The 20,764-nt window shown below is 42.8% G+C and overlaps 1 protein-coding gene across 1 annotated transcript; it reads right to left on the minus strand.

Moving 5' to 3' along the window:
- Positions 1-30: 30 nt before the first annotated feature.
- On the minus strand, positions 31-12,174 carry kdsr (3-ketodihydrosphingosine reductase). Its single transcript, XM_076295352.1, has 10 exons — positions 11,676-12,174; positions 9,663-9,752; positions 9,208-9,264; positions 9,031-9,096; positions 8,829-8,924; positions 6,262-6,453; positions 5,597-5,680; positions 5,353-5,436; positions 5,032-5,133; positions 31-3,189 (listed from the first exon to the last, which is right to left on the minus strand). The coding sequence occupies exons 1-10, from the start codon at positions 11,856-11,858 to the stop codon at positions 3,070-3,072; spliced, it is 1,074 nt and encodes a 357-aa protein (XP_076151467.1). The 5' UTR covers positions 11,859-12,174; the 3' UTR covers positions 31-3,069.
- Positions 12,175-20,764: the final 8,590 nt, after the last annotated feature.

The following is a 20,764-nucleotide window of genomic DNA, read 5'->3' on the forward strand; positions in this document are numbered from 1 at the left end:
ATATGAAAGAAAACAAAGAGATGCAGAGGCTAGATTTTCTAAAGTTATTTATTTTTTATCATGTAAGAAAATAAGACAAAGCAACAACTTTCTCCTCTTTTTTCTTGTCAATGGCACACAAGGTGAAATTTATACAAGTATGGCAACACAAACAATAAGAGCAAAAGGCGCAACAGAGGATAAGAGACCAAAACGATGGTGACAAAAAATGAACGCATTCCAGTGTTTTAGTGATAATAAACTCAATTTTCTTTTTTAAACATCTCTCAGTAGTGCATAACAAAATAAGAAAACTACAGCTTAGCCTTGATGATAAGGAATGTTGCACAGGTATTGTCTTATGTGATGTTTTAAATACGTAGTGAGCATAGGCTTGTTTTGCATAGCTTAAAATATGTGAAAATAAAACATAAAGGTAAAAATGATTGCTTCTCTGGGAGCTAGCTACGTACCAACTGGCTATTGAATGAAAAGTCGCTACTTGGAGAATGAGCTGGTCATGGTGCGTCTGTAAAACCAGCACCTGATACGGATCACTATGCTGCACTGGGGAATGCCCTCACCTTGAGCCAACATCAAATGAGAACATCATCAGCCCGAGTCATGTGTTCTCACCTTCATATTGTGGATCCTAGTAAGGCTTTATGTACAAAAAAGGCAAAGGAAAAGCAATAACAACAACATAAAAAAATCAAGATAAATCGAGTAATCAATTAATCAATCAATCAATATTATTTGCGAAGGACAAAACTGGATAGAATAAAACGAAAGACTATGAATCTAAAGCGAATTTAAGCCACATTTAGCTGTGGACGGATCCATTCTTCTAGGCTTTTATTACTGAATGCAGCGTATCTCTTAAGGCTTTTACAGCAGAATGGGCCTCCACGTAGTAGTGCCTGACTGCATGAGCTTAATCATTTCTCTAAACAGAAGCAGAGCAGCATGGGCAGAACAAATGCAATCAACAGAAATCTCAACAGTGCACTGAGCTGACTGATTCTCAAAGCAAACTTGCCATTTGGATGAGGTGAAGCAATTCACGAAGACAGAATAAACAAAACAAAAAACAAATATCTATTACCCCCCCCCCCCCCCCATAGTGTAGTTTGTATTTGTATTAGTGGTACATTCTCCCTAACAAGTGATGCTTTTAAAAAGGAAGACAACCTCTCTCTTTTCTCCCTTAATCCCCTCTCCCTCTCTTTCTCCCTCTCTCTCTCTCTCTCTCTCTCTCTCTCTGCCTGCTTTAGAGTATTGTGTTTGAGTGACAGGGTACAGAGCAACACAGAGGAAACAGAGCAAAGGGTAAGGGGGGACTTGACTGAAGACACCACACACTTACTGAAACCATCTACCTTATCCACACACCTGGCAGAGTCAGCCGTGTCTGTCTGGCCTCCAGAGGACATGTCCCAGCCGGGGCTAAACGTCTGTGCTTATGAATGGGAGAACGACTACACGTGCTCTCGGCTGGAACAGTTCCCTCTGCAGACAGACTGCCACAACTTACAAACTACCAGAGGGGTTTGTCAGGCTGCAGCTTGCCAGAGATGTTTTTAACGATCGCCAACTAAAATCACAAGACCACCGATGGCCGCGCCCCGGAAGAGCACTGACCACCAGCGTGCAGCACGCGAACAAGCCCTCGGCCGTTCAAAAAAAACAAACAAAAAAAAAACCTTTTCAGCTCTTCAGCTCCCTCCTCTGGCCAGTGGAGGTGATTGCTCGTACCTGCAAGCCTAATCCTCCTTGTGTGGCTTTCACTAACAGCATCCTGCAATCTCAAAAATCCTACAGAGCTCCTGAGGTTGTGTAAAACCCACACCGACTCGCATCCACTTCAATCCATTCACATAAGCACCCACAAACACACGCGCACAGTAAACATCTCCATCAAGACCAAAATAGCATACGCAAGGTAAGGCTTGTAAAGTTCTACTCTACAAGATGTCAAGGTGCGTACACCCTTCAATACACAATAAAGTATATACAGACAAAGAGTGTGTTTTGAGAGGAAGAGTAAATATTTTTCTCTTTTATAAAGGGAAATGTGAAAGGTGGACCCTTTACATAAGGAGAGCTTCGCCTGCAAAGCCCCCATATGCATCTCAGGGGATGAGGGGACATTTGGCATAATGACACGTCACAACAATTTACGGCAGAAGGCCGTATGGCACGAGACTCCCCCTTTTCCAACATGGTGTCCCACAGACGTCTCACCACAAATCAACACAAAATACCTATACAACTCTCTGCTATGACTTCTGTGAAAATAACTAGCTTTGTTTTGTTAAAATGTGCTTTAGAAGGACAGAGAGGCTTTCTAACATGTACTGAAGTCATTCACTGTCACTCAGTCACTAAATCATAAAGCAAAAATGCTGTCAGTCTGGCCGCCCATCATGTCTTGAGCTTCCGCTGCATGCAAGGAATGAGAGGATTGCGAGAAGCGCAAGCTCACGGTCACAGAAATGTTTCAAACAAGCTCTCGCCCAAAGCTGGGTCAAATTTGACACAGGTTTTGAAACACAGACGCACACACACGCACAACTCACACACAGACACAGACAGACACACACACACACACACACACACACACACACACACACACACACACACACATTCTAACCTCAAACAGTGAACTCAAACAGTGTCACCTGAAGAGTCCATCTCTCCCAAAATGAAATATCGATTCCATCAAAATATAGCAATTAGAGGAATGATGAGAACAATGGATCATTTTCACCCCCCCAAAAAACCCACAGGAGACCCAGACACAGAACAGACAGAGAGACGACGGCCACATGCCGCACTGCCCGCCACACGACTCCAACGAGACTCGGGCGGCCGAGGTCTCTCTGCCTGGCGTTTCTGTGGATGAGTCTTCACCCGCCACGCTACAGCAAGATGGGCACGGGGGCTAATTTGGCATCTCTGGGCAGGAATGGTGCTGCAGCAGGGGGTATGGTGAGCAGGAAGAGGAGGCAATGGGGTGGGGTGGGGTGGGGTGGGGTGTGTGTGAGGGAGGAGATGAAGGGTGGGGTGGGGGGTCAGGGGGGTCAGTGGTTACTCCTTCTTGTCGGTAGCTTTGGATTGCTCCCTCTGGATCATGCAGCGCCGCACGATGCTGTCGAAGCTGCCCAGGTAGAAGAGGGCGATGGTGCGGAAGAGCCCCATGGTCACGATCTACAGGAAAGGTGGCACAGGAGAAATGAAAACCCACATCTCTGACGTGGGAGCTATCTACAGGAAAGGTGGCACAGGAGAAATGAAAACCCACATCTCTGACGTGTGAACGATCTACAGGAAAGGTGGCACAGGAGAAATGAAAACCCACATCTCTGACGTGGGAGCTATCTACAGGAAAGGTGGCACAGGAGAAATGAAAACCCACATCTCTGACGTGTGAACGATCTACAGGAAAGGTGGCACAGGAGAAATGAAAACCCACATCTCTGACGTGTGAGCGACACTATCCAAAAGGCTGTGGTGGTGCTCGCCTGGAGTGAGCGCAGGCGTCTGAGGGAGAATAGTAAGGTCTTTCTGATTGTCTTCGGCATTACATTACACCGAAATACTTCACGTGAAGACAAAATGTGGTCATTATTTGCTACTGCTGCTGCTATGTTAACACAGACAAGTCATTTCAGATTGCATACAATCACACGATTCTCCTGCACCAAGTCTGACATTCTGAAATAGTAGAGCGCTACTTGGGATACTCTCCTTAATTACAACCTTCCTAACACTGAAGAGTTTGGGACGGCCACCTCACCACAACTCGTGGACTACAACTTTGACCAAACTGTGACCAAAGATGGGAAACACCTGCCTGCTCAGACAGGGAGGGGCATTTTAACCAACACCCAAAACAACCAAGGTGTCTTTTATTTAGAGATTAGAGTGGACCACATGAGAGGAGCACTCAGTGGCTGGTCATTTTATATTTTACATTACCAAGACAGTAAGCAGGAGTGGGAGCATTGCCAATGTGAGTCATTTGCATCAATCACCGTCATGTTGTTTACAGACTCAAGGCTGAGGCATCAGCAAAGTGTCACTGATGCATTAAGTGTGTGTTAATGCAAAAATCATTGATGCATTGCAATTCATTATCCTTATGGTAGTGATTCAACTGGCTAGTGTTAATTTCGTCAGATGAGACGAGAGGAAAAATGTTCGCCAACAACCTTTTTTTCCATGACTAAGACGAGACTGCACTAATGTCCTGAAACACTGACTAAGACTATCTTAAGATGCATTATTGTTGATGAAAAAAGACGAGACTAAAATGTTTTGCATGAAATAAAAACTAAGATAAAATCTCTCTTAATTTTCAGCTACAAAATGAGAAGATAGAATAGCTGTTACGTTTTCAAAATATTCCGAATGAGTTGGTTCATGCGCAGCAGCTTTCCTGTAGGCTAGTCTACGTGCTGTTGCTGCAACCCTGTGGCTGCAGCACGAAACTACATGGAACAAGAACACTGGAGATTTCTGCCAGAGTTAGCAAGCTAACTACCTAAGCTTTATGCCACAATGCTACATACCCAGAAGTTGAAGCTTCTCTCATACATATACAAATTAACATCCCCCAGAATGTCCATACGAAAATTTTCAGCAAGTAATGTCAACTATTTAACTAGTTACACTGATGATGCAAAGTTTGCTAGCAAGGAAGCTAATATGGAAAGTTCGCTAGCAAGTTAGCTAAGATGGAGAGTTTGTGTTGCGTTTGGGCGCATATCACCATCTAGCGTGGCGGAGTAAAACATTCATACTTGGGTCTAAGACAGTGCTTCTCAAACTTTTTCAGATGAAGGACCACTTAACTAATCAATAAAAAAGAAACGCACGAAACACCTAGCTAAAAAAAACTAGTAATTTTTCATGACACATCAATCCATTGTGAACATATAACCAAATGAAATATCTCTGGAAATGGTTTTCGTTCTTTCTTTTCATGCTAATTAGTTTTAACTCTCCAGTCTACAGCCAGTACTGAAGCAATGCAGTGAAGTACAGTACCTGCTGTAGGCCCTCTGTGATGGACGTGACTGGGCTCATTCCACAGGTGAGAGCCGACAGCATATAGCCATCAGGCCCCACTGAGCTGCTAAAGTTCCCCTGCTGCAAAACACACACACACACACACACACACACACACACACACACACACACAAACACACACACACACACACACACACAACGCAGACAACACACACCAGCAGGTTACACAAAAGCATTAGAGCTGAACACATATACAATAGATACAATGAATCCATCTGAGGGACAGACGTTATGGTCCAGCATAAGAAGCATGAGCAGTCATTTTCCTGCCTCGCTTACCACAGCGTCCCTGACAACGATTTTGGCCACCTGGTCTGGCTGGCACACCCCTGATGTCTCAGATATCAGCCTGGTCTCTAAGGGCTGAGAGGGGAAAAAACCGACCTTGAATGATCATTGGCAGGAAGAGTTTCAGGCTTACCAATCAAATTACACAGGACTGATTTTAGTTTAACAGAGCCAAAGAGAGCCACTGGCTTGACAATAACATGCAACTATATCAAGGCCTACGACTATTTCTCACCTTCGACTTATTCTCCTCTGCAAGGCCTGGTGTGTCAGTATCCGGGGGGTAGGCCACTGTCACATAGATGTTATAGGGCTTCATCTGTAGGTAAGAACACAGTCCCATAAACACTTCATAAAAACTGTGCACTTAAAATGATTTCGCCATTTCCCTCTCAACAAAACTCTATATGTATATATTCTAGGGCTGGGCGATATGGCTGAAAACTGTATCACGATATAAGTATTTCATATCAGTCAATATCGATAATTATTGATTTTTTAAAAAAAAATCTATTTCAGATAAGGACCAGAAGGAAAAAAAAGTTAAATTTAAACACTTTAAACACAGACAATTTAAACACAGGGAAAAGAAATAGCAACACAATCATGAAAAACACTCAAATAAATAAATGTGCACATAAGTCTGAATGAAAAGCAGCACTGGTTGAAGCCTGGAAATATTGTAAACAAAGTAGCTTAATTTGCTAGTTTATCATAGTCTACTGGTTAGACTGTTCAGTTTCCCCACGTGTGTTTAAGTTTCAAATGAATACTTTTTCTCCTTGACTACAGCAATTCTAAAGTTCTGACTTTTCTAAGATCATATTGTATGCAAGTGCCAAGTCTGCTGTCCACAGACGCCCCCTGGGCACCAGAGTGAGCAACAGCACCTCCACTCACCTCCATCTGCAGGGACTCAGCCAGGCCACGCAGGGCGAACTTGGATGGGGAGTAGGCGGTGTAGCCGAACAGGCCGATTTGGCCGGCCTGGGAGGCGACGAACATGATGCGGCCCATCCTGCGCTCCTTCATGGTGGTGATGACGGCGCGCGTTGGATAGACGCTACCCAGGTAGTTCACCTCCATCAGTTTCTGTTGGGGGCAGACACCAGTTATCAGAGCAGGCGCAAGCTCCGGGAGAACCGCTCATCAGCTAAACTGCAGGGGTTCTCAACCTTTTTTCAGTGATGTACCCCCCTGTGAAATATTTTTTCAGCCAAGTACCCCCTAACCAGCGCAAAGCATTTTTAGTTGAGAAAAAAAGACTTAAAACAGAGCACTGTGCCATCAGTGTCTAATTTATTAAACTTTGGAACTGATAAACACATACAAAATTCAAAAATATTTTGAACATTTTAAATATATGTACATTTTAAAATCTCACGTACCCCCATTTGAGAACCACTGAGCTAAAGGATAGCTACAGCTATTAAAGTTAATTCAATGTTTTTATTTAATACCAAATCAAAAAAAGAATGCAACATATTTTTGCTCCCATTTTTCTTTCTTTTTTTGAAGAAAAAGATCCAAGAATTCTTCTAAGCACACCAAGGGTGTATTTGTTCACAAATTTGGTAAAATCTTTACTAGCCAGTCAGCACTTCACCGTTACATTCAGTTTACAAACAACAGCTCTGTTGGACATTCCTGCAGTCAGTAGATAGATAGATACTTTATTGATCCCCAAGGGGAAATTCAAGTACTACACGATCCCTCAAAACCTGAGACATCAGTGGCAATGTGTTGTATGATAAAAAAGCATATTTTAGTTTGGCCTTCTATTGCGACCAGTCCAAGAGGCATCTGCGCAATAATCATGCTTTTTGATCAACAATTTTTTTGACGTGTCACATGTCAGGTGGAAGGATTATCTTGGTGAAGGTGAAGTGCTCACCAACACGAATTTGAACATTTTTTATTTTTTTTATTTAGAGAAATAATCCTTATTTCTCTAAAATAAATATGCATAGATGATGTTAGTGTGCATGGAAGAAATAAATCTTCCATCTTTTAATATGTAATGAAAAATGAGAGCACAAAAAAAAAGTGCTGCGCTTATATTTTTGTTCAGTAGAACCATTTACAACAGACACTGTCTCAAAACGCTCTACAGAGCCCAAGGGCTGAACCCCCCCCACTGCAAGAACAACTCGATGATAAGGAAAAAACTCCTTTTTCATAGAAAGAAACACGTGTCTGTAAGCACTCCTAGCTCATAGGGGGGTTAAAGGGACACAAATCAATAGAATCAAGAGAATTGCATCTCTGTTACAAGCATCTGGAAGGTTACCCACAACCACATGAGCAAAGAGAGCATTGAATACCCTGCTGACTGAGTGTGCTGCATGTGCATGTATATTGGCTCATGTGCTTTTGTGCATCATCAGGCTAATGCCTGTAGGCTGTATCAGACTTAAACGATGAAATGTGGCACACTGATTGGTGCATTCTGAGAGCAGAGCATATAAGTGTGTGTGTGTGTGTGGTTTAAAAAAGAAGCCATATGGAGCTCTGATAGGAACATCATATGGAGGTACAGTGTACCATGGAAAGATCAAGGAAGATTAATATTCACTTAGCATTCTAAGCAGACAGAGTATGGCCTGGGTGTATCTAGGTACACAAAATGACATGACTATTAAATACATTACCTGTCTAGTCTACAGTTTAAACTAGCCTATGTAAACTTCCGACAATTCCAATATTTTACAACATATCGTGAATGGATGGCCGTCACAAGTTGCCGTTAGCTGTGGCCTAGTAGATGTCAAGAGTGTTTATCACAACAAACTTCCAAGATGCAGTAGGCAGCTGTGCATTCATATCAGACGAGTGGTAAAAAAGTTAAAACGCTCAAAAATGTTATGCCACTTATCCTACCCTATACATTTGGTAGATTCAACGGAGAGCCATTCCTGTGAGAGTAGGCCTGCAAAATGCACCGCAAATCCACAAACGTAGCTAGGTTTATTTGTGTTTGCAATCGTCCTGAAAAGGGCTATGCATAGCAGTGGCACCTCATTTCGAACACACATTAGGCCCACGTTGCATGCTGCGCCTGCGCCCCCTTATTTTGGGGGACTCGGATGATGCTGGAAATAATTTCATACATGTTTTTCACACCGTGGTAATTCACAGCGATAATTAAATCTTTATTTTCCCCTTGGGGATCAATAAAGTATCTATCTATCTATCTATCTATCTAAAATCAAAACAGTAATTGTTATCGTCGAGAATTTTATCGTGCTTTACCATTACACCGGTAACCATTACATCCCTAGAGGAGGCTACTCATACAAGACCAGCACTTATCACGCAAATTGTAAATTCATGCACATTGCACTCTGAATTGCATTGGTGCATGTGATCAGATCAGATGAGGTTGTTTTCAACAGGGTTTCCTGCACGTCCTCCAAACAGAGAACCCCACCCCACCCCACTCATGAGCCATTGTTGTGGCAACTCACCCGGAAACGGTCCACCTCCACCTCCTCAAACTTCCCTGAGATGGACGAGCCAGCACAGTTCACCAGCATGTCAACAGGCCCCAGCTTCTCCTGGGCCTGCAAGCCACACCACAACAACCCCAGATTAACCCAACACATCACCCACACATGAAGGAACACCAGTGTGGTCGGTGGTGATTTTACAAACTAAATGTTCACTTGCCTGTTTGATGACACTTTCCACTTGACTGTAGTCTTTGGACACGTCGACTGATATGCACAGCACAACCTGATAGAGGCAATTATTAAAATAAATTTAGCATACGACGACACAGAGACAACACTCTTTATTAGAGTTACCTCCACTAGTTGTAGAAATGTGCCATCTGCTGCTACAAACCTGCTTATCATTTATGGCAAATTTTTCAATTTCCTTCTTCGCCTGGAGCAACTTGCTCTGTAAAGAGATAAATATAATCACAAAAAATAATTAAATGAATTTCACAAACCTGTATGACAGCAATACCCAACATTGAAGAACATGAGTGCCCCTAAATTAAAAGGAGTATTGAATTTCATCCCACGTAGCTGTAACAGTCCACCATTTAACTGTGATCAGTAGAATACCAGAGAAAACCATGAGGGCAGTCGTAATCGTACCAATAGTACTAAAAGTCTTCTGTGCGGTGAAGTATCAAGAGTGTTTACACTTTTTATAAGATATAAATGTTAATTCCTTCCAAGGCAAAGCAATCTATTTTACCCAAGTCTCTATTGATGGTAAAGGTCTGGAAAGAGACCATGAACACACCCCTGTACCCCAGCGGCCCATAGAACTCAGTTCAGTCCTCTTACCTCATCCCGTGCCACCAGTGTGATAAAGGCACCTTGCTTATAGCACTCGACGGCGATGCACTTCCCAATACCACTGGACCCGCCAGTGACCTGTTGGCACACAGGATACAAGTGAGGCTACAAAAAAGCTATAATTTACTTGAATGAGGATTTCATTAATTCTATGTGTATGTATGATTTGCTCATCTTTTTCAGACTGTTGAATAGGTGAATATTCACATTAACAGAGTAAATAAGCTTTATGTTTTTAGTTGTAAGTTTTTGTTTTGGGGACAAAATTTGCAAAGGTTATCACATTGTAACATATTATCAGGTTCCACACACATTTCTCACAATCACAGTCTAGGCTATCATGGCCAAAGTACAATATTGATGTCATGCTGTTGGACCCGTAGTCATTCCTGTCCCCTGTTCACATTTGTTCTTTCATAATAACTTGGATTCTTTGCCATTATATACTTGGAATTCAGTAATAGCTTGCATATAAAGAGCAAGTATATAATGTTGTCAAGCCAGCCAGACATTACCACAACCCAGATAATTCTTCAAGGCCAGAAGTACAAAATTAGTTACACTTCTTTCTCCTTCTAAACTTTCTTGGCAGTATGCGCATGTCTCCATTCCAATAACCTACATTTTTTAAGGCACTGAGCTATCAGGTGCTTTATCATTAAATAAATAATGTCCTGATGTAACCATGCCATGCAGTGCTTTAACAAGGACACGACTAAAGATGGAACAAAAAGCACAGAGAAGATAATCATGGTTACAAATCCCTGAAATAAAACAAGCAAGGCAAATGTAAAAACGGAGCAAATCATACAGAAATGCAAACCTTCAAGGTCTAGGCACATTTAGACAGTTCTGACTTCGGCTATCTACTTTCACATAGGTACAGCATTCTCTTAAGCTGTCCGGGTTCATGAAGTGCCCCCTTTCCTGAATCTTGAGCTGTCTTTCGTTATAAATGTATTCAAGTAAGCTACTGCCTAAAAAATAAAGCAACACAGAACCAGATCAGAGTAGAATCTGAACTGCCTAAATGGTCAGATAGAGAGCAGAATGACAATCGTGGAAAAGTCTAAGGGGACTAAACATCAGCCCAGAGCCTGAGATGGATTGGTGGATGAAACATGAAGGGCTCCTTTGACTGAGTGCATAAAGAAATAGACACCAATGAAAGGTAAAGTACACATGTGCCCAGGACAGGTGCAAAGAGTTGATAGGAAGGCTAGTCTGGCTGCTGGCACGTCACAAGATGTACCAGGATTAAAAGGACTAGAAGCAACGTCCAGCTGGTTCAACAACTAGGCCTACCACCCCATGTATCCATGCAAATCCTATGATCAATACTTAATGATGAGGGGAGACCAAGGAAAGGACTGCCCTACAGTATGTGAAAGGTGCCCTCATAAAAACAACAGTAGGTCACCTAACTTATTCAGGATTACATTAGGACTTTTTACTATTTAAAACCACCACAAATACTTAAGGCACATCACGTCATGCACCTATAACCAGCCTTGTTACAAAAGCAAGATGTACTAACGTAAAAGTGATGTATGGGTTACATAGCGCCAATGACTTGTATAGGATGGAGCAAACGACAGTCAGGCTGGCATGGGAAGGATTTGCAATAATAGTGCGTACTCAGCACAACCCTAATCAACTGTTGCATTGATGCATGCAACATGCATTCCACAAAACTGCCATATCTGATTATAAGATTTCACAGCAGGCATGTTATTGGTTATCGATTTGGAGCAAAGGTCATACACATACAGCCATCCTCATTGACAGGTCAGCTAGCCTAAAACGTTCAACGTAGGCTAACATTACGTTCCTCGTAGCTAACCAGAATGGATACGTAACAGTAGTTAGTATTCACAAAACATGCAATGTAAGCAAACGTGCGGCTTCGTATTATTTCTGCGAAACTGAACAGCGATTACTTTAATCTGAGTGGGCTTTTGATTAAATTCTGTTGTCGTTATAACGTTACGTTGCTCTTACCACGACGTGGGCCCCGTTCAATTTCATTGGTTTGGGGCTTATTAGCGGTGATATCATGTAGAGCAGCAACACGAAGGCTACGACAAATGCAACAACAAATAGCAGCATGATGAAAGGCAAAAGTAGCCACCAGGAATTCAGCACGAGCCAATCCGATATCGATGAGACTTCTTCAGAGGACATGGGTCAATCTTTCGATGTCGCTAGCTAGCTAGCTAACTAGCTGATGTAACTGACTGGACTCGGGAGGAGCGAACAGCCACAGGCGCCCCCCCAAATGAAAGGGTGGTGGTGATAAACCTTGCAAGGGAAGAACTGCAGTAGGGAACCAGCTATTTGGCAACGTTTCAAGATAGTGCTTTGCAGCCAATATGAATAGCCTACGATAACTTAACCTCGCGTTTTCAATTGTCACTACGTTCTCTGTACACTTCAACACTATCTGTGTGTCTTGTATGGGATGCTGCAAATAACAAAGAACGTTTGTGGGACTTGTAGTCTTTTTTTCACAACTGACTCGTTTCAATGTAGCTTTCCGTGAGATCTGATAAACTACTATTCCCGGCTCTCCTTTTGTTTTCCTGCTTCTTGTTAGTGACGTATGCGTGAGGGCGGAGATGTCAACATTATTTTGACTGCAAAACTGCTGTAATGTCTTGGTAATGTCTCTTGTCTTAGATGGACGATTTACTCAGCTTATTTCACTATATTTTGACTTTACTTAGGCTATATTTGTTTGTTTGAAAATAATCAAGGCCACCCAAACAGCATTTCATTTCTACAAATAATAATTTATTTACTGGATAGGCTGGTCCTGCAGCCTCTTTTTCAGTGAAGCCCTGGGCTCACTACTAGAATGGCGGAGTGCAGTGTGGATCGCTGTTCAAACTTAGGCTGGCTACTATTTACTTTAAATATTTGTTCATCTGTTCATCTACCCTGCTTATCTCGGTTTTTCAGTGACACATGCAGGGAATGTTGCTCATTACCCAAATTGCTAATAGCAAAGACTACAAAAGTTAATTTGACCATAGCCTGTTGACAAAGCCTTTGCTCCCATTACAAACTCTTTAGTTGACATTCAAAGTCAGCAGCAGATCAAACGTCAGAAAATGGCTAAATAACTTTATGAAGTTAATGTCAGAGGCATTTTACTAACAGGTAGACTTTGAACATTATGCAAGTTATTCGTACAGGAGATAGCTTACATGTGTGACATTTTGCTGGTTTTCACCATCACAGATATAGTGTGATTGAAAATAACTTTACAAACAATATTCAAACTTCGGGTGTCCTGGTGCCATTTACACATTGGGTAACAGACCACTCTTTGTTCAAAATATAGTTTGTTGTGCTTCCATCAGGACCATAAATATGGGCCTGAATCTTAAGATTAGAACATTTTGTCACTGTGCATTTTATGGAGTAAACATCATTGTTTTTCTGCAAGATGCATTGATTAGTTTGATTTGGTGCGAAGGTTTCCTTGTCAAGGGGTTGGAGGGAGTCTGCTGGAACAGGTTTAGGTATGGTAGAGTTATTGGAGCATACCAGCTGGTCTCTTTCTACAGACATCAAGCTCTGTCCTGTCAAAGCAGCAGGACCTTTGCAGTAGGTCCGACCTAGATCCTCAACCAGGTAACCTCCAAACTCCAGCCAGGTATACAGATATGAGAAGTTACAGTCGCAATTCCACGGGTTACCACGGAGAGTGATCACATTCCTTGTTTCCAGAAATGGTTCAAAGAAGCCATGGGGAAGGTTCTGCAGTCGATTCTGAGACAGAGTCAGTCGCTCCATGTCAACCTGGTCTTGAAACACATCAGGCTCCAAAGAGGTCAGGTTGTTTTTGTGCAGGTGGATGGAAATTATTCTTGAGAGGCCTGAGAAAAGGGTGGCAGGTAGAGATGAGAGCTGGTTTTCAGATAGATCCAGTTGTTCCAGTGAAGTTACGTTCTTGAGAAGGTCACTTGGAAGATCCGTGAACCTATTTTTTGACAGTACCAGATCTGTAAGAAGAGGTAAATTTCCCAGTGACAGCGAAGTGAGGTGGTTCCCTTGCAGGTTGAGTTCCTTCAGAGTGGAGGGGAATGTGCCAGCCCTCACATCAGTCAGTTGGTTATCTCGGAGGTTAAGTTCCTCCAATTTATTTAGGAAAGTGAATAGTCCCTCTGGCAGGTTTGAGATATTATTATTCTGCAAACTGAGCTCCTTTAGCCCTGGAACATATTTAAACATGTCTGATGGAAGAGAGCTAATCTGGTTATAGCCAAGCTTGAGGGATTGCAGCTGTGTCAGGTCACTCAACAGAGTGGCCTCCACTGAGGTGATCTTATTCATGGACACATCCAGGGAGTGGAGGTTTTGAAGTTTGCCAAAGAGTGAAGCAGGTAGCCAGATAAATGCATTGCCCCTTATCTCCAGAGTCTCCAGTTTGGGCAGATGATCAAACAGCCCCTTTTCCAGTATCAGCAGCTCGTTGTTATTCAGGAGGAGTCTAGTGAGGTTGCCCAAATGGTCAAGGGTCCCAAGCTGTACAGCTTCCAGCCGAGTGTTTCCGCTGACCTCCAGGTCCTCCAGCTCTGTGAGGCCACTGAAGGCCAGAGGGGAGATACCCCTCAGAGGGTTGCTGATGATGGCCAGCTTTGTTAGCTGAGGGCTGCCCAGGAAGCTGTTAGAGGGTATGCTTGTGAGGCCAGAGGTTATGATGATGAGCTCTCTCACCTGAAGGGAAAGACCATGAGGAAATGTGTACATTCGCTCCTCAGAGCATATGACCTTTGACCCCAGGAAGCACTGGCACTGGGAAGGACAGCCACGGATGTAGCAACAGTGCAGAAGCAATAGAAGCAGAGTGATTCTGTGGTGACTTATCATTGTTGTGCTGTTGAAAAATAAGAACGTTTCAGGGCAGTTGAAAACGTGTCACAAAATAGCATTCACACAAGCTATTGTGTTTTTAGGTTTTTGCAGTTAAAAAGTGTCATGCAAAATAATTTAATCCATTTACTATCCTGTTGTTTTTTGTTTTTAATCTGTCTCTATTTTAGGCAGAAAATCAAGCACCTTGTGTATTTTGTCATGTCCGTGCTCTAACACTTTGCTCAAACAAAACTGAACTAAACATCTGAACTAATGTTTCATCATTCTGCTTTGAGAAGAATATCATAAAAAGTAAAAAGTCATAACTTACGGCAATGCTCAGCACTGTTGAGAGGTGGAGAAGTAGGATTCTGTCTCTCTGAAAGACTGAAAAGACACTATGCACACAATAAATATTTGCCAGCCAAAACAGCTCTTTGGTGATTGGACATCAGACTATTACATCATCTCTTGGGAAAAGAACACAAAGTCATGGGTACAGCAATATATGGTTTACGTTAGTTAAGTCCTTGTGAGTACGGTCTCTGATAAATGAAATTCACATATTACTCTGTAGAAATCATGTTGGTGAAAACATCAAGAAAATATGTAGGTTATATGTGTAAGTGTGTATGAAGAGTTTGGTTCCAAAACGCTATCTCCATTTTAATAATATTTAATTGTGTATCTGAGGTCATATCAATTATATCGCAGTTGTGTTGTTTTGATTCAGAAAAGATAAATCAAATAACAATAACCCAATTACAGTTCCACTGAAATTACCTAGAAAACTTAATGAAACTAACAACAAATCATGAAAATTCATGAATATGGAGGATATAGTAGCCTGGGAATACCCATACAAACCTTTGACAAATTTGAGATTTGCTCTGCAGGTCTGTGAGGCCATTGAAGCACATTTCCAATGTCCCTAAAACAGGCACGCATATACAAAAGCTAATCCGGCATGGTTGTGTATTTCTTTGGAACTTCCATTTCGTGGAAGGTACACTGTCTCATGCAGGTTGTAATGCAATTTAAGTTTAATGTCACTGCTAGTTACGCCCCTGCTGGAAGTCATAAATAAATTGAGAAGGTCTGCATGCTAACAAGGATATAGCTTTTTGGAGCCAAACTCTTCATATGTGTATGTTATATTATATTATAGCCTATATAAAATGATTATATTATATTATATTGCCATTAATTATGAACGGAGCGAAGCATAGGCTATAGTCAGAGTTTTCAGAGTTATAGTCAGTCATAGGTTTAGTTTTTTTTTCTTCCGGATTTTTTTTCTTCAGTAATTTTGTGTCAACGATTCCCAGGATCACACGGAACCATCCCCCCCCCCCCACCCCCCGCCGAACTGGACCCCCGAAAAGAGGATAGGGCTGTGAATATCTCAAGAACCGTGGGGGGACCACATTTTTTTAGTATTGAGACCAACGGGTCATGTCAACTCATCCCATCAACTTAAAGGTCATCCCTTGATAACAACGGGTCATGTCAACTCATCCCATAACCACTCATTTCATGTATAGCGCAAAAATAAGGTGTTGTAGTCGTAGGTATCTCTGGCTGACAGGGTCAAAACTGTCATTCTTCTGACACCTTCTAAATGCATGCCATGTTCATGGGGGGGGGGGCCTAGGATGACCATTTTTTTGTATGTTGGCCTCTAGGTGACATGTCAACCTATCCCATATCCACTCATTTGATGTATAGCGCCACCTAAATGAAAAAGCAAAAACGAGGCATTGTAATCGCAGGAATAAAGTGTAGGAGATACAGTATATACACTTATATATATGTGTGTGTGTGTGTACCATTGTGACATCCTCTGAATGCACACCAAGGTTTGTGGAATTCCATTCATGGGGCACCATACAATGCATTAACATGTGTACATTTAGTGACTGTACACTGTGCATGCTAACGCACTCATGAACACACACAAACACACACATAAAGATACATGCACACACATGCAGGCACACACACACACGCATGCACACACAAACACACACACATAAAGACACACGCACACACTTACACACAGTAGACATACGTGCACAGGCACACATTCACAGACTCACACGCATACACAGGCACGCACACAAGCCCACACACACACACATAAACATAAACACACACACACACCATTACCCCCACACACACAAGCGAACACACACACACAGACACATAAATCACACACACATGCAGGCAAGCAGACACACACACACATACACACCATGACCCCAAACACACTCACAAGTGAAAACACACACGCAGAGAAGTGTAACCGACTTTAACCAGTCAGTTAAATGATTTATAAATAAACAGTCTTTCTATGGCTAGAAGTGATGCAGAGGAGGCGAAGAGTTGATTTGTCAGCATTTATTCCTGGTCTGGAAGACAACAGACAGGGCAGTCAATGGACGTGCAGACGAAAAAAGAGTCCCTTTCCAGACTTCCAAAACGTGAGAGACAAATAAAAATACATATAGATACTGTAAGCTACATAATGTAAGATATATACTGTTCAGTACATTTTGTTCAATACAGTGAGAAATAAACAGCCTACAATAGTAGTAGCAATGCACTTGATCGTATAGTATAGGTTACAATATACAAAACATGAAATAAACCGTACAGTAATAAGAAACATGACAAATCTTGGTTTTATACATTTTCTAAGGCAAACATACCTGGAAGACAACAGACAGGGCAATCAATGGACGTGCAGACGAAAAAAGAGTTCAGGCATCCTAAAAAGTAATGCACCCAGTCAATTAGCTAACGTTAATCAAATAACAATCGGTTTTCTTCACATGAAGTTACGACGCTAATTTGCATATTCAATCTAATAAAAACATAACGGAGGTGTCACAGAACATTCTTGCTCATGACTCATTACAGGGCGAATAAAGACTCTCTCGCCCGCCCCTACTGCCTGTAGGAAGAATATCCCGCTTGCAAGTTCAGTGTATCGTACCCGGCGACCGAAGCAGTTTCAGTTTCCATCCTGCATCCACAGCACAGAAGCAGCGAAAACCCTTGACGGAAGATGCAAAGAAAAGGAAAAGAGCTTCAGACCGAGCGAGGGGGAGTTTCGTAGAGAAAAAGCATCAGGCTTGCCTGGTGTCCCTTTAAAGCATTTCAACTTTGCAGGATATACAAAGCCAGTTTACCCCTTTTAGTCCGGTGGACAGCCCATAGAGCCCCATTGTGGACCAGGAAATGTTGAGTACACCAAAGTTTTATGATGGAAATATATAGTATGGGTTCCCAGCATGCAGAAACTGCCGATTAGCATAAATTAGCATAATAGCCTATATTGATCATATTATGAGCTGCTTGGCCAAAATGGACAATGTTAGTGTGTTTTTAGGGGTTACTGGAGATACTGAGTCCATATCTGACATTTTCAAGATTCAAAGTCACTATTTAAACTTGGTTTGGTCACATTTTACTCTCATTAAGCTGATTTTTCTGAGTTTTTTGGTACAATTTATATTAGACAGATTTTTGGAGGATAGGGCTGTAGCGATATACAGTAGGGCTGTAACGACCCACCAACCTAACAATTCGATTCGTATCACGATTTTTGACCCACGGTTTGATACGAACCTTGATTTTTTTTTTGGAGGGGGGGGGGGGGGCTAGACATTTCAATAGCCTACCTTAGAATACCAAAGGTATAATATCTGTATTATTTTATATCCTGATATAAAAAGAGAGAATACTGAATGTCTGATATTTATGACAGCACACTTTATGCAGATGAGCCTATAGCTTAGGCCTACTATTTCTATTACAACTCTACCACATTCAGCTGTCTGTTGAAGCCTGGACATATTGTAAACAAAGTAACATAGTTGGCTAGCTTATCCTAGTCTACTGATTGGACTGTTCAGTTTCCTCATGTGTGTTTAAGGTAATACTGTTCTCCTTGGGACAAGCCTTTTGGAAAACATTGGTATTGAGATGATCATTCAGTTCTCCCAGAATCCCCAGCGCGAAACATCGTGGGAATCTCAAGCACAGTCCAGCACGCTGGCGTTGCACAGCTCCCCCAGCAAGCCATTGCCATCCTCGGCGTGGGCGTTCCCACATTCAGTCCAGCAATTAGTCTCTGGCACTGCCACACAGCAGGTGGGGTGCACACACCGCAAGAGCTCTACTCAGCCCTACGCACCACCGCAACGTTCCTCCAACACCTGGCGGGGCCTAGCCTCCACTGCCACAGACTCCCCGGCGCTGAGCACCGTATCTGGCACTGCACCTCCGATGCTCCACTCCGTCGTCTCGCCAGTCGGGGCAGCAGACTCCAGTTCCATCGCAGCCGGACCACGATGCACAATCAGGCTACAGCTACCGACGTTGGCGTCCCTCCTCTGCTGCCTTGTCGCAGAGCTGTCCTCCGCTGTTCCGGCCGCTCCACACCGCCACGATCGCGCCAAGGCCTAGACCTTCTCTCTGGCTCGTCCCATCGAATTTCACACAACAAACTTTTTTTCCCCCTTATTTTTCTAAAGAGCACCGGCGAACAGGCCGACTCGAACACGCTCCGCCAACCGTCCGTCCTCAAGGCACCACCTCCTTGCCGCTCCACCTCTGCTCTGCTCCGCAGCCAGGGCCACCGCCAACTCCAGCCTAAAGCTGTCCGGCGGGGGCAGGGGCTCAAGGTCTGAAGGCCTCTCTAAGCTTTTTAGTACCCCTTACAAGGGTTCTCTTCGGATCCTTTTGCTTGGGCCTCCACCTAGCGGTGAGCATGGACGGATTATGAACTTTCGGGCCCCTGGGCCCAGATGTATTAAGGGCCCCCCATTAATTGTCGCATATGTGGAAGGGGGGTTCGGGGGTCCTTCCTCAGAAATGTTTTAATTTGTTTGATGTGATTTCCTGTATTCTGGTGCATTTTGGGGATGGCCAATACTAAATTCAATCAGATTCATAGCCTACATCCTGATTTCATGCAAAGGCTTGGGATTCAGGGTCCCCTGACCCCCTGGGCACCTGGGCCTGGCCCGGTAGGCCCGTGCAGTAATTCATCCCTGGCGGTGAGGTCTTGCTCCTCCATGGAAAACGTGCCCATCTACAGGTGCTGCTTTGGAAAGCAGCAGACCATCCTGATTCACCAGCTGTGGATATAACCGCGTTTTTGAGGGAGTTAGAAGACAGGTATGAAGAAAGGAGAGGAACTTGCCCACCCTTGATTCTGTCCTGTCCTGTTGCTCCTCCTGATTCGTTAGATGGTATCAGCTGTAACTGCAAAGCTGGGTTAAAACTGTGTATACATGTATCTGGAAAGTGCAGCTGTGCAGCTGCAGGCCTGGCCTGTACTAATTATTGTTTCTGCAAAGGCAGTGATGTTACATGTGGCAATATATTTACACAGCAAAAACAGCAGAAGGACAGGGATGAACAGTCTGGAGAAGATGGCAACAGGACAATGGATGAGGACAGTGAGGAGTAGTAGAGGCTAGTTCTTCCCTTTGTTACTCAATTGTGAGTCACAGCAGAGGGCCAGTGAATAGCTATTTCCAAAATGATTGTGGAATTCAGAAATAACTTGAGAATCCAAATTATTCCTAAACACTGAACATTTTTATCCTCCAAAAATCCATCTAAATCGCCCCCAAAAACTCAGGAAAATCATCTTAATGAGAGTAAAAACGTGACCAAACCAAGTTTAAATAGTGATTTTGAATCTTGAAAATGTCAGATATGGACTCAGCATCTCCAGTAACCCCTAAAAACATACTAACATGGTCCATTTTGGCCAAGCAGCTCTTATAATATGATCAATATAGGTGATTATGCTAATTTATGCTAATTAGCTAAATTACACAAATTGCCCAACATATGCAAATTAGCATCCGGCAGTTTCTGCATGCTGGGAACCCATACTATATATTTCCATCATAAAACTTTGGTGTACTGAACATTTCCGGGTTCACCTTTCTGTCCACTGGACTATTTCCCATTCCAGACTTCCAAAACGTGAGAAAGGGTTGTGGCTAGATGGGATACAGCTAACAACGGAAGTCACGTAACAGATAGTGAAATCTCCATAGAAATAAACAGTATCAGGACAGGAAGTAACCTAACCCTAATCCTAACCATAGACAGTAAAAGAAATGGACGAACAGACTCCGTCGTTCTCAATGGGAGGGTACTGAGTCATTTTTCAGTTGGTCCCCCCAGTACTGCGCAGACTC

This window comes from Alosa pseudoharengus, unplaced genomic scaffold (assembly GCF_046254945.1).
Source record: "Alosa pseudoharengus isolate Yale_2024_CS ecotype anadromous, Long Island Sound unplaced genomic scaffold, YU_APseudo_1.1 YU_APseudo_1.1_scf_2, whole genome shotgun sequence".
NCBI lineage: Eukaryota > Metazoa > Chordata > Actinopteri > Clupeiformes > Clupeidae > Alosa > Alosa pseudoharengus.

What these genes read in the sequence shown, in the direction of transcription:
- kdsr (XM_076295352.1), bottom strand. Translation starts at nt 11,858, where the DNA reads ATGTCCTCTGAAGAAGTCTCATCGATATCGGATTGGCTCGTGCTGAAT. An exon ending in TGGAAAGTGTCATCAAACAG is followed by an intron (nt 8,925 to 9,030) that starts GCAAGTGAACAT and finishes TGTGGCTTGCAG; the next exon opens with GCCCAGGAGAAGCTGGGGCC. An exon ending in TCACAGAGGGCCTACAGCAG is followed by an intron (nt 3,190 to 5,031) that starts GTACTGTACTTC and finishes CCTTTCCTGTAG; the next exon opens with ATCGTGACCATGGGGCTCTT.